This window comes from Stigmatopora nigra, chromosome 12 (assembly GCF_051989575.1).
Source record: "Stigmatopora nigra isolate UIUO_SnigA chromosome 12, RoL_Snig_1.1, whole genome shotgun sequence".
NCBI classification, from domain to species: domain Eukaryota; kingdom Metazoa; phylum Chordata; class Actinopteri; order Syngnathiformes; family Syngnathidae; genus Stigmatopora; species Stigmatopora nigra.
In genome coordinates, this window is record NC_135519.1 from 6838197 (window position 1) to 6851923 (window position 13727).

The 13727-nt window shown below is 44.3% G+C and overlaps 1 protein-coding gene across 2 annotated transcripts in view; it reads left to right on the forward strand.

Annotated features, from left to right (window-relative positions):
* The window catches only part of birc6 (baculoviral IAP repeat containing 6), a 37465-nt gene that overhangs the window by 10949 nt on the left and 12789 nt on the right, over nucleotides 1–13727 (forward strand). The window contains exons 27-64 of one of the 2 annotated variants that reach the window (XM_077730330.1): nucleotides 68–282; nucleotides 392–600; nucleotides 678–1030; nucleotides 1169–1388; nucleotides 1461–1597; nucleotides 1676–1813; nucleotides 2143–2270; nucleotides 2473–2604; nucleotides 2707–2922; nucleotides 3018–3201; nucleotides 3282–3455; nucleotides 3960–4093; nucleotides 4354–4507; nucleotides 4579–4695; nucleotides 4797–4957; nucleotides 5020–5146; nucleotides 5229–5339; nucleotides 5481–5739; nucleotides 5813–6384; nucleotides 6502–6677; nucleotides 6757–6853; nucleotides 6942–7136; nucleotides 7229–7429; nucleotides 7547–7826; nucleotides 7914–8170; nucleotides 8276–8384; nucleotides 8676–8900; nucleotides 9066–9903; nucleotides 9984–10127; nucleotides 10289–10418; nucleotides 10771–10902; nucleotides 10994–11155; nucleotides 11232–11405; nucleotides 11521–11720; nucleotides 12071–12404; nucleotides 12484–12701; nucleotides 12928–13092; nucleotides 13446–13617. In XM_077730330.1, coding sequence (XP_077586456.1) covers nucleotides 68–282; nucleotides 392–600; nucleotides 678–1030; nucleotides 1169–1388; nucleotides 1461–1597; nucleotides 1676–1813; nucleotides 2143–2270; nucleotides 2473–2604; nucleotides 2707–2922; nucleotides 3018–3201; nucleotides 3282–3455; nucleotides 3960–4093; nucleotides 4354–4507; nucleotides 4579–4695; nucleotides 4797–4957; nucleotides 5020–5146; nucleotides 5229–5339; nucleotides 5481–5739; nucleotides 5813–6384; nucleotides 6502–6677; nucleotides 6757–6853; nucleotides 6942–7136; nucleotides 7229–7429; nucleotides 7547–7826; nucleotides 7914–8170; nucleotides 8276–8384; nucleotides 8676–8900; nucleotides 9066–9903; nucleotides 9984–10127; nucleotides 10289–10418; nucleotides 10771–10902; nucleotides 10994–11155; nucleotides 11232–11405; nucleotides 11521–11720; nucleotides 12071–12404; nucleotides 12484–12701; nucleotides 12928–13092; nucleotides 13446–13617 — 7950 coding nt within the window. The remainder of the gene's footprint in view (nucleotides 1–67; nucleotides 283–391; nucleotides 601–677; nucleotides 1031–1168; nucleotides 1389–1460; nucleotides 1598–1675; nucleotides 1814–2142; nucleotides 2271–2472; nucleotides 2605–2706; nucleotides 2923–3017; nucleotides 3202–3281; nucleotides 3456–3959; nucleotides 4094–4353; nucleotides 4508–4578; nucleotides 4696–4796; nucleotides 4958–5019; nucleotides 5147–5228; nucleotides 5340–5480; nucleotides 5740–5812; nucleotides 6385–6501; nucleotides 6678–6756; nucleotides 6854–6941; nucleotides 7137–7228; nucleotides 7430–7546; nucleotides 7827–7913; nucleotides 8171–8275; nucleotides 8385–8675; nucleotides 8901–9065; nucleotides 9904–9983; nucleotides 10128–10288; nucleotides 10419–10770; nucleotides 10903–10993; nucleotides 11156–11231; nucleotides 11406–11520; nucleotides 11721–12070; nucleotides 12405–12483; nucleotides 12702–12927; nucleotides 13093–13445; nucleotides 13618–13727) is intronic. The other variant, XM_077730331.1, reaches the window with a different exon arrangement.

The window sequence follows — 13727 nt, forward strand, 5'->3', positions numbered from 1 at the left end:
TATTTGTTTTTAATGTAAAAATCATTCATCTTTATTCAATCAACAAAATCGTATTTTTCTCTCCCAGGAGCTCGTAGATTTGTGACGCTGGACTTTGGTCGACCTGTTCTGCTGACGGACGCGCTTATCCCAACCTGTAGCGACCTAGCCTCTCTGTCTATAGACATTTGGACGCTAGGTGAGGAGGTGGATGGCCGCAGGCTGGTAGTGGCCACTGACATCAGTACCCACTCCCTCATCCTACATGATTTGCTGCCTCCACCTGTCTGCAGGTTCATGAAGGTCCGTTTTTATTTTGGATTCACATTGACATGAGAATGTCACTGCTGGTAGAATTTTTGAATTTTCAGCGTATCACATCTGTACATATTTTATCTTCTCCAACCTTCAGATTACTGTGATTGGCCGCTATGGCAGCACTAATGCACGGGCAAAGATTCCTCTGGGATTTTATTACGGTCATACGTATATATTACCTTGGGAGAGCGAGCTTAAACTGATGCATGATCCTCTGCGGGGAGAAAGTGAACCTGCCAGTCAGCCTGATGTGGAGCAACACTTGACCATGATGATGGCATTACAGGAAGATATCCAGTGCAGGTAATATACATCAAAGACTCTTGACACAACTGTTGCAAACTGCTGAATGTTTGGATCACTTTTTTTTTTTTTACCAGGTACAATCTAGCTTGCCATAGGTTGGAGACCCTCCTTCAGAATATCGACCTACCACCCCTCAACAGCGCCAACAATGCCCAATACTTTTTGCGCAAACCAGACAAGGTGGTAGAAGAGGACCAACGTGTATTTTCAGCCTACCAAGATTGCATCCAGCTTCAGTTGCAGCTTAACTTGGCTCACCACGCCGTTCAGAGATTGCGTGTGTCACTGGGGGCCAGTCGTAGGTCTCTCCCCACAGCCCATTCTCATGAGGCTAAAGACTTGGTCCACAATTCCTCTACAGAGCAGTTAAGAACTATCATTCGCTACCTTCTGGACACATTGCTCAGCCTGCTGCACTCAAACAATGGTGAGTCAGGGGTAGACATTTAACTCAAGCGTTCTTACAGTTTTTACATCACAACAATGGTGCTAGGATTTCAATGTTTCTATGAATATTGATTTATATGCTTCCTTTGTCTTGCCATGCACGCATGTATAACATTAGGTCACTCGGTGCCATCGGTGCTCCAGACTACGTTCCATGCACAGGCTTGTGAAGAGCTCTTCAAACACCTTTGCCTGAGCGGGACACCAAAAATCCGACTTCATGCCGGCCTGCTTTTGGTACAGCTGTGTGGAGGGGAACGATGGTGGGGACAATTCCTCTCTAATGTATTGCAGGAGCTCTACAACTCTGAACAGCTACTCATTTTCCCGCAGGATCGGTAGGTTGTTTGATTGCAACTGCGATGTTTGTTGTTCTTAAATCATAATTTCTCTGAACCTCTTCATTACAGAGTTTTTATGCTATTGTCCTGCCTTGGACAAAGATCACTGAGCAACAGTGGTGTATTGGAGGGTCTACTAAACCTCTTGGACAGCTTGCTATCTCCTCTGCAGCAACCACAAGTTGGAACACAACACAGAAATGAAGGTATGGTTGCCTCATAAGGCATACCATCTCATAAGGGTTATAATCCTTAACATGATCCCTGATTGTCTGTTTTTTCAGGTGTTTTGGATATCCCCATGATTAGCTGGGTGGTGATGCTTGTATCAAGACTTTTAGACTATGTCACGAGTATAGAAGATGAAGCTTCAGGTGGAAAGAAACACCTCGGGGGGAAAGAGCGAGAGAGAACGTGTACAGGTACATGAACATTTTCTTTTTAGGCTACAATCATTGTGCTATTCCTTTAGAAATTGCATGGTATATATAGCTTGACCTAGAACTTCCTATTTGTCATTCTAACTTAAGATTTTAAATAGTCAACTGAAATGTTAAATTTGTCTTTAGTAACTTATTTTGTGTAGTCCCAACCTGTTTAGTTGAGGTATAATTTTGAACCTGAAATGTTGGTGTCTTTAACCAATTGATTCCAGCACTTTTGTTTTGCTAAAGTCAAAGCTCCTTCAGTGATTGAGTGATTCGACCACCAGTTCCCTTTGCCATTGTTAAAGATTTTTTTTTGTTGCCAGGTATTCAATGGAGCTTCATCAATAACAGCCTTCAGTCTCAGAACACCAATAGATCAACAAAAGGCAGCAGCAGTCTTGACAGACTTTATTCCCGCAAGATTCGCAAGCAGCTCGTCCACCACAAGCAGGTACATGTGTCTTATTTGTTTGGCCATTTACTGACACAGTTTTTACTTTTTAAGTTTGTGATTATCAGATACCACATTTCTTTAAATATTGTCCCTCCACTAATAATTCAATCCTCACATGAAACTAATCGGATCCTCTATGCTATATTATTGAGGTGAATATTTTTCAGGGTTGATATTCATTGTATACCTTTCTTTCTAGCAGTTAAATCTACTGAAAGCAAAACAAAAAGCTTTAGTTGAGCAGATTGAGAAGGAGAAGATCCAAAGCAACAAGGGTTCCTCCTACAAACTTTTGGTGGAACAGGCCAAGCTTAAGCAAGCCACATCCAAGGTAGGTTTTCCACTAAGGTACTTGTAAAATACCTTAAACGAATCTAAAATAGGTATTCTCTCAAGAAAACTTGTATTCAAATGCAATCTGGGGCTTCCTCAGCACTTTAAGGACTTAATCCGTCTTCGCCGAACGGCTGAATGGCCGCGCTCTACGTTGGACACGGAGTCTGCAACAGCCAAAGAAGCACCTGAAGTTGAACCCTTACCCTTTACTTTGTCCCATGAGCGCTGCATCTCTGTGGCGCAAAAGTTAGCCCTCTTTCTCCTCTCCATGGACTTCACATGTCATGCTGACCTGCTGCTGTTTGTCTGCAAGGTATCACTTTCAGTTTGAGAAGATTCATTTTGGATTGAATGGCTGAAATTGGTAGGTTCGTTCTTTCCCAAATGTGTTGAACTCTCCCCCCTTAGGTTCTTGCTAGGATAGCGAATGCCACCAGACCAACAATCCACCTCTCTGAAGTGTTGTCTGAACACCAGCTGGAGCGTTTACTCCTCCTGCTAGTGGGGACAGATTTCAATCGAGGAGATATCTCTTGGGGTGGTGCTTGGGCTCAATATTCCCTCACCTGTATGTTACAAGACATCCTGGCAGGTGTGTTGTCTACTGTGCGCATACACACACATACATCTGGCAGAGTGGATAGTGACCTAACGGTCACTGTCATGTTTCAGGGGAACTACTGTCTCCAGGTTCATTAGATGTAATGGACGAAGTGACTGTTGTTGAGGAGGCCGGCGCTTCAGCCTCAGCGGTTGGGGTCGATGCAGATGACCCCTTGCCTCAGCAGATGCCAATGCCATTGGTGGAGAGCATTGATGAGGCCCTCGTGCCTGATATCATTGCAGGTAATATGGGCTCTTGTATTGTATGCATTACTCGCGTATGGTTGGCAGGGAGAGACAGTTGGCTAACTATAGGAACATTTTGAGACTAAGTGGTGGTACTAGTATAGCACATGGAAACCCTCAATGTAGCAAGTCTGCGAAGTTGGGAGCCATCTGATAACCAAAATGTGCATTGCATCAATTTCTATGGCAAGTATGGCGTGACCGGACGTTTGGTCGCCCGGACGTTTGGTCGCCCGGACGTTTGGTCGCCCGGACGTTTGGTCGCCCGGACGTTTGGTCGCCCGGACGTTTGGTCGCCCGGACGTTTGGTCGCCCGGACGTTTGGTCGTCGGAGAATGGCTGTAGACTTGTAAAATGTCAATAAAAAGTTCAGTATGGTTTATAAATGTATATCGGACAGGACTATTGGAAATATATGTTTCAATACACAATGACAAATCTTTGCCTGTGTCATACATGTTTGTTTAGCATTTTCCTTAAATTTAATATTATGATCCATAGGTGCTCCACCTGTGGTGTCTTTGGAAAAAGATAAAGACATGGACTTTGACTTGCTACAAGACCTGATGGATGTTGATATTGACCCATTAGATATTGATTTGGAAAAAGATCCCCTTGCTGCCAAAGTATTTAAGGTAAGTTTTTACCACTATACCATAGAACCGATGCATTTGACACAAAAAGTTGTGCCTCAAATGTTAAAACTTGTAACGTTTTTCAAAACGGTGCCTGCACATTTAACTCATTGCAACAATAGATTGATGTTGATTGGACGTCAAAATTAAAATTTGCTACCACCCCCACCCAGTTCAAGTTGATCTGACGTCTGCTTGTGATAAACTAATTAAAAACTACAGATAAAGATGTCTTTTTGACCTTTTATTTCTGTTTGTAGCCAATAAGCAGCACATGGTATGACTACTGGGGTTCTGATTACGGCACATATGGTTACAACCCATATATTGGAGGGGTTGGTATCCCAGTATCTAAACCCCCAGTTGCTGTTGAGAAGCCTGGCTCACAAGGCCTTTCTGTCTCAGTTTCTCAAGGTAAGAAGACTGAAAGTTATTCTGGTCTTTCATGAATATTTGTATTTGATAATTTATCATCTTATTTTCAGCCCTGGATGCTCGATTAGAGGTTGGCTTGGAGCAACAGGCTGAACTGATGCTTAAGATGATGGCAACTTTACAAGCCGACTCTATTCTACAGGCTCTTACGTCAAACTCCTCCACAGGTAATCAGAAGGGAAAATTAAGTATAGTTTGGCAATCAAACGACAACAATAATGTTGGTATTCATGGCGAACTGTAATCCAAATTTTTCATCTATGTTTAGTTTGCCAGACCACCAATGGTACAGATGACTCTCTGTTGAGGGCGCTACATGGTGGGGGCTCTCCTCCTGGCAGCACCCTGATAGTCCAACCTTCTTCCATTCCCATGCTGAGTGCTTGCTTCAACAAGCTCTTCTCAATGCTGCAAGTCCACCATGTGCAGGTTGGACTCTTGTTTTTCACCTCATTTGTTTATTTAACTGATTATAATACCTTGTTCTTCAGTTGGAGTCATTGCTACAGTTATGGATTACACTGAGTCTCAACACCAGCTCGAGTGGGAGTGAAGATACCGGATCAGACATCTTCTTGTTTAACTCCAGTCGAGTACCCACCATTCCACTCAACCAAGGTCAGGATTGACCAACATTCCCACGCCATACCCCGCCCTGACCTCATCTAGCACAATAGTAATTTTGTTTCTGTGCATCCAGCTTCTGTTAACAGTTTTCTCACTGTGCTGGCCTGGTACCCCAACGCTTCCCTAAGAACCTGGTGTTTGGTGCTGCATTCACTGACCCTGATGACTAACATGCCTTATCACGGTAAGTCTATTAGTACTTGTAATTTATATAGAGCAAAAGATTTATATTGGGACTTGAATTGGCAAAATGGCAGAAACAAATTCCTCAGCGCCTGTGACCTGAGTAAGGTTACAAATATTAAAGACATGTCTAAATTTTCAGCCTCCGGTATTGGGATGAACGCTCAAGAAAGCACAGCACATCAGATGGTTTCCGATCCCACACTGGTTCATGTCCTGGTACGATTCCTCTCTGGCAGCAATACCAATGGAACCAATCAACATAGCTCTCAAGTTGGACCTACCGCCACTCAAGCCATGCACGAGTTTTTGAGTCGCTTGCAAGTTCATCTTTCCTCCACCGGTCCACAAATGTTCAGCGAGTTTCTTCTGAAACTACTGCACATTCTATCCACCGAAAGGTATGTGTCAATTTCTCAGGTGCTAAATTGGATATATTCCTTTTGGGTCTCTAACTTTATCTGGAACTTTCAGGGGGCCGTTCCAGTCAGGTCAAGGTCCACTTGACGCTCAGGTGAAGCTTTTGGAGTTCACTTTAGAGCAAAACTTTGAGGTGGTTTCTGTGGTCACCATCTCCTCAGTCATCGAGTCTATCACCTTCCTGGTCCACCACTACATTACCTGCTCTGACAAAGTAGTTTCACGCAGTGGCTCTGATAGCTCTGTTGGCGCTCGCGCTTGTTTTGGCGGCCTTTTTGCCAACATCATTCGACCAGGAGATGCAAAGGCTGTCTGTGGGGAAACTACCCGCGACCAGCTGATGTTTGACCTCCTTAAGCTGGTTAACGTGCTAGTGCAGCTTCCTCTGTCAGGGGACAGAGAGTTCAGTGGCCGGCTGGCAATGGCTGGTGGCGGGGCAGCTGATAGCAGCGTGTCAGATGAAGAGAAGGTTTGCGGAAGCAAAGAGAGTGTGGCCGGAGGATCGACGACCAGCCAGGGTCCGTCTGCTGGTGTGGCTGATCTAGTACTGGCCAATCAGCAGATAATGAGTCAGATCTTGTCCGCGTTGGGCCAGTGCAACAGCAGTGCCATGGCAATGATCATCGGTAAGATTTGCCAACTGTAAATTTTCATCCGAATCAATGCTTCTTTTGCTTTTTTTTTAAAATTACCAGTCATTTGGCTTATTCTCCATTGGTATAACAGTCCTCTTTGATCTTCAGGAGCTAGTGGACTCCATCTTACCAAACATGAGAACTTCCATGGGGGTCTGGATGCCATCTCTGTCGGTGACGGTCTCTTCACAATACTCACCACACTCAGCAAGAGGGCTACCTCTGTTCAGGTCATGTTGCAGCCCATTCTTACATACATGGCGTGTGGTTACATGGGTCGACAGGTAAGCTACTGACAGTGTTACTCTGTGTTGTAGATATATTAAAGTACAGAGTAAAACAACATACATGTCCTATTTTTAGGGCTCCCTTTCCACTTGTCAGCTTTCCGAGCCTCTTTTATGGTTTATTCTGCGAGTGCTGGACACAAGCGAGGCTCTCAAAGCCTTTCATGACATGGGTAGGTAGACGGTCAGATCCATGCATCGTAATCGTCAATGTAGTTTGAATCACACAGGGTTATATATAAGTTCTTTGTCTCGAACCAGGTGGTGTACAGTTGATCTGTAACAATATGGTGACCAGCACCAGAGCCATCGTGAACACGGCCCGCAGCATGGTGTCAACCATTATGAAGTTTTTAGATTCAGGTCCTGGAAAGCCGTCCGATGGCACCCTGAAATCCCGAGTTATGACATCAGAGCCAGATAACGCAGAGGGACTTCACAACTTTGCCCCATTAGGTGTTATAATCCATTCAATTCTACTAAACCTGCAATTTAATGACACTTGGCAATGTACATTATATTCATTTGAAATGATCTGCCTTTCTCAGGTACTATTACATCTAGTAGCCCAACAGCACAGCCAGCAGAAGTCTTACTACAAGCGACACCACCTCACCGCCGGGCTCGTTCTGCGGCGTGGTCCTACATCTTCCTACCAGAAGAGGCTTGGTGTGATCTTACCATACACCTCCCTGCAGCTGTGCTCCTAAAGGAGCTCCACATCCAACCGCATCTGGCTTCTTTAGCTAGTAAGTAGAGCTCTCTCTGTCTGTCTATTAATTGCATGTTTGTAAAAGTTGGAGGGAGGGTGCAACTTGGGTAGAAGAACAAAATTGACAAGATATTTTTCTTCTCATCTACATTAGCATGCCCATCATCTGTCTCAGTGGAGATCAGTGCCGATGGGGTGAACATGTTGCCGCTCTCCACGCCCGTAATCACTAGTGGTCTCACCTACATTAAGATCCAGCTGGTGAAGGCTGAAGTTGCTTCAGCTGTATGTCTTAGGTTACACCGGCCCCGAGATGCCAGCACCCTGGGTCTGTCTCAAATTAAACTCTTGGGTCTGACTGCATTTGGTAACACCTCCTCTGCAACAGTCAACAACCCCTTTTTGCCCTCTGAGGACCAGGTTTCAAAAACCAGGTACCAAATACATTCCCATTAACGGACTCCTTTCTATTGTTGTCACATGGGCCAGGTGGCAAACTTTTCTGTCTTTTTTTTTCTCAGCATTGGCTGGCTACGTCTTCTTCACCATTGCCTAACCCATGTTAGTGACCTGGAAGCCATGATGGCCAGTGCAGCTGCACCTACAGCCAACCTGCTACAGACTTGCGCTGCATTACTCATGTCACCTTACTGTGGGATGCACTCACCTAACATTGAAGCAGTCTTGGTAAAGATTGGTCTGCAGTCAACGCGTATTGGTCTTAAACTCATCGACATACTGTTGCGAAACTGTGCCGCCTCTGGGACAGACCCAGCAAGTAAGTGAGCTCAACCCCATCCCCATTTCTTCTTCAAATTACTTTGAGGAATTTACAGGATTTTTTTTCACCATAAAACAATTTGTGCTTTTTTCTTCTCTTCAGATTTGAACAGTCCTCTGTTGTTTGGTCGCCTAAATGGCCTCTCCTCAGATTCAACTATTGACATTCTATACCAGTTGGGTACCACGCAGGACTCGGGGACCAAGGAAAGGTATTTAAGGCACATGGTTTGTTTTAACTTGTCTTTACCGTCTGATCGGCTGCTGAGTTTCACTGTTACAATGATGAATTAAAAACTTTCTACCAAGGTGATAGTCTAGACTGTCTCTTAAATTCATCGTAAAAGGTGTTTTTATGTTTATCCTTGGCATCCTTTTGCCTCACAGACACCAATTATTGTATTTTAAGACAGTTTGACAAAGATCATGTTGAAGGACAATGGAATGGATCTTTTTATATTGTTCAGACTCATCATAGTGTGTTGTGAACTTTACTGTTTCAGAATACAGGCGCTCCTCCAATGGGTTCATGACTCTTCAAGGGTGGCAGCTCTAAAGATTCCCATGGGCTACTCAGGCAGCAGCAGTGGCTTTTCTTTGTTGAGGGAGTATGGGCTCCTCATGCCTTCGCCATCCCACCTGCACTGTGTTGCAGCCATCTTATGGCACAGCTACGAGTTGCCTGTTGATTATGACCTCCCAGTACTTCTCGACCAAGAGTTATTCGAGTCAGTAATTGTTTTCACATTATATCCATCTCTTGTTACATTCTGACATTTAAGGAACAATGGGGTGGATTTTCACAATTCTTACTACTAGCTGTTTGTCACATACAATGGAATGATTGGTATATGGGAGCAATTATTAAACATGTTGCTTATTTTTCTCCTTAGACTCCTCTACAATTGGTCCATGTCTTTGCCATGTGACATTGTGCTCAAAAAAGCTGTTGACAGCCTCCTCTGCTCCATGTGTCACATCCATCCAAGTTACTTCTCATTGCTCATGTCCTGGATGGGTATTATATCCAAGCCCAGTGCTAGTCACTCGCAAGCCCAGCGGCGCCGACTCGCCATGACCGATGACGGCAAGAAGCAGCACAATGATAATACCACCAATGCGGGACTCACAGATGATTCAAAGCATGCTAGAGCTCCAGTTACTTTATCAGAGTCGCAATTAACCACTCTAGCCGCTGCCTCGCAGTCCCCAGGGGCAATCGAGCAGTTGCTGGACTCGGGATTACCTTCATTGCTAGTTCGCAGCCTTGCGCAGTTCTGTGTTTGTCTACTTACGAGTGCTGACCTGCCTCTGCCTGCCGCTTTAGCTGACCGGCGGCATTACCAATACCAGCCCTGCTCCACGTCCTCACAAAGTCGGCCACCGCTTGCCGCGGAGCTAGCTGCTCCAGTGCTGCGTTTCCTCACAGAAGTTGGCAACAGCCACGCCATGAAAGACTGGTTAGGCGGGCCAGAGGTCAACCCTCTTTGGACAGCACTGCTCTTTGTGCTCTGCCACTCCAGTGCCAGTGCCAACGCGGGTTGTCATTCGTGTTCGGGAGCTTCGGCTCCTTCCCAGTCGCTTCCCTCAGGCTCACGGTTTTCCCTGGCATCTTCAGGCCAATCGGGAGGCCTCACCACCCAGCAGAGAACTGCTTTGGAGAATGCCACAGTAGCTTTCTTTTTGCAGTGCATTTCTTGTCATCCTAACAACCAGCGGCTCATGGCACAGGTTGGTTTGGGAATGCTTTCCGTTTTATCACTGAAGCACAAAACCAAATGCCTATTTTCAACTTTATCTTTTTGCTGCAGGTTCTTTGTGAGCTTTTCCAATCAGCTCCCCAGCGTGGCAGTGTCCCTATCTCTGGAAACATCTCTGGCTTTATACGAAGACTGTTTCTGCAACTCATGTTGGAGGATGAGAAAGTCACAGTCTTCCTACAGAGTCCCTGTCCGGTTAGTCTGTATTTCTGAAAATGTGTCTTTTAATGTTTAATCACGGCTTATAATGGGACAAACCAAGTGTCTCATTCTCAAGTTTAAAGAAACATTGAATTCTCACTTTCATATCGGTAGAATGAAAAGTAATATACCTTCTGCCTCTTCTCATTTGACAGTTATACAAAGGGCGCATCAACGCTACTAGTCACATGATCCAACATCCCATGTATGGAGCAGGCCACAAGTATCGAACCCTCCACTTACCAATCTCCACCACTCTTGCTGAAGTCCTGGACCGGGTGTCTGGTAAGTACCTTTACCAGTTTGTATGTTTTTTCCCTATCATTTCCCAATAACACAACATATAGAGAAGCTACCTAATTGTGTGTAAACACGCTTTAACTTCTATATATTTCCTACTTCTATGCTCAAAAAGTTGGTGATTGGCCAAGGTTAGTTACTTATTAACTGTGATCGATTGCTCTTCCCATGCAAATCTGAAATTGAATTCAGCAATCTGAATTTCATTTGATAGCTCTGAATGTGGATTTGAATTTTCCAAACTTTTCAAGGAAATAATCCAAATAAAAAACGACAGTTTATTTTTTCTTATTTTTTTTTAATTTTAGTGTTTCTGTTTTTGGTGGCACAAATTTAGATACGCCCAGTATTACAGCCAAGCTGATCAGTGAGCAGAAGGAGGACAAAGAGAAGAAGAATCATGAGGAGAAAGAGAAGATGAAAGCTGACAGTGGCTTCCAGGACAACTACAGTGTTGTTGTAGCCTCAGGTATGCAAATCTTGTTTGTGTTGATTAAACTTCAAACTTCTTGCTGTTTCACTGTCGCAAATTATACATCGTTAAAATTCTCTTCTATTAGGTTTGAAGTCTCAGTCCAAGCGAGCTCTATCAACTCCTCCCAGACCTCCATCCAGACGGGGTCGGGTTATGAGTGATAAGTTGACCACATCCTCAGGTGTTGACTCCTCTGCCAAAACCATTAGCGTGCCTGTCTTCCACCTTTACCACAAGCTGCTTCCTGGTAGGGTGGCATCACCTACAAGGTTTTCATGCACGCAGCCACAATCTTTTTAAATGTTCTGTTACTCTCTCTCTAGGTCAACCCTTGTCACCTGAAATGACCCTTGCCCAGCTACTAACACTACTGTATGACCGCAAGATGCCACAGGGTTACCAGTCCATCAATTTAACAGTTCGATTGGGTTCCAAGATTATTTCGGACCCTGGCCTGTCTAAGACAGACTCCTTCAAACGGCTGCGCACAGAGAAAGGTACAGAAAGTCAAAAAATAAAGCGAGTCATCCAATGTGATACATGAACCTAGCTTATGATTTTCTTTTCTCTTTTTGCTGTTGATGGACATTTCCTTTGTTTTGCCTTCTGTAGTGGAACACGCTGATATGATTAACAACTGCCCAGAAGATGAACCAATGACACCTGGCGATGAATGCCCTGACGCCACAACGGATGAGTCCTTACTGGAAACGCATCCCATTCAGTCCCCGCTGCAGGTTTTTGCAGGAATGGGAGGCCTGGCGCTCATTGCGGAGAGGCTACCTATGCTCTATCCAGATGTCATTCAACAGGTGGGATTTATAAAAAATAAAAATAAAACTGGCACATGAAAAGGCAGTCAGGGTACAAACATTTTTGGCAAAATCCGACTGCAAAACTTGCAGCAAACGACCCAGCAAAAAATAACTTTGTCAATGGCAGCCAATGAGTTAATTAGGCGTAAATTAATTATAAAAATGTAGCAAAATGCTGAATTCTAAGAAATTTATGAGTAAATGATAGTCATGAAATGAACATCTAACATTTGTTTGCCTCTTAAGAAAAATTGAGTAAACTGCAAAAAAACACATTCCCACTCAATGGTGCTAATACCTCACAGTTCATGTAAATGTAATACATTTTCTCTGATGATTGTTCATAGGTCAGTGCTCCAGTTGTACCCTCGGCAACGCAGGAGAAACCAAAAGATGCTGATCAGTTTGAGTGGGTCACCATTGAGCAATCTGGAGAGCTGGTATACGAGGCACCAGAGTCCATTGCTACAGAGCCACCACCCATCAATAAGCAGCAGTCCCAGTCGACATCTTCATCTTCATCCCCGGTGCAAACAATGTCACCCATCCCTGCACACTCCTTGGCAGCATTTGGCCTATTTCTACGACTGCCAGGCTACGCAGAAGTGCTACTCAAGGAGAGAAAACATGCCCAATGTCTGCTACGCCTTGTGCTTGGGGTCACTGACGATGGTGAAGGAAGTAAGTTGGCATAATTCCATTCTTCCAGGTGCCTAACTTAAATCCAAACAATATTTAAATGTTATTCCTTGGGTTTTAGGTCATATCCTGCAATCTCCGTCGGCAAATGTCTTGCCCACGTTGCCGTTTCATGTCCTTCGAGCGTTGTTTAGAAGCACTCCCCTAACCACTGATGATGGCCTGCTGCTCCGTCGCATGGCTCTGGAAATTGGTGCCATTCATCTCATCTTGGCTTGCCTATCGGCGCTCAGCCACCATGCACCCCGGAATCCCAATGCAAACAGCAATGTCTCGGAGGTATGGTATTTGCTCTTTATGTGGAAAAATATCTCCCATTGCCTTCAATTGCTTTAAATCTCTGAAAGCCACAGAATGATTGTAAGACATGTTCAACTGGACTGAATGCAATCAAGACATAGATTGTTGCAACAGAAAAAGTTTCATCTGGTTTAAATATAATTTATTTTTAAATGTTCAAAGGGTATTCTTTTTTTAATCTTCATCTTTTTAATGTTCATCTCAGCCACAGATGTCAAATTGTCACGGTGGAGCGACCAGTGAGGAGCAGCAGCTCTATTGGGCCAAAGGAACCGGTTTCGGTACTGGGTCCACAGCGTCAGGGTGGGATGTTGAGCAGGCTCTCACAAAACAGCGTCTTGAAGAGGAACATGTCACCTGCCTTCTGCAAGTAAGTGTTTGATTACAAAACACCTTTTTTTCTTTAACTTGATAGCGGTGGGTGTCCAATCTAACTTGACTGCCACTCCTAGCCAAAATGGATTGGGTGTGTAGTGCCATTGATGGCACTGAAACATGATCATAAACTACTCTGCACACGGATGAATTAAAAAAAACAACTTCTACAAGTAGTGTTAGCGCGACAGTTAGCATACCTGAGCAATTCTTGGCTGGCTCGCATGTATTATCCCACCTGTAGAGAAAGAATGGAATGAATACTAATTTCACCAGTTTCTTCATTACTCAGCTCAGTTTACTCATTTTACTACCCAAAAATAGTCACTTGCCTCTTTTGATTTCTAGGTCTTGGCAAGCTACATTAATGCTGCAGGTTCCAGCAGTTTGCACAGTTCAGATACATCTTCAGCAGAGAGCAGAACCCAGAACAGCTCAGCTCTTCCAGCAGTGCTGCAGGAACTACTCAGTCAGTCCTGTCTCATCCCTGCTATGTCCTCCTACCTACGCAATGATTCTGGTAAGAGCCCCTCTATTAAATGCTTTTTGAAGGAAATGTCGACAGATATATCGGCCAGCCAGTATATCGGAACATACTATGGACATATATATAGGTTAACTGCGATATTT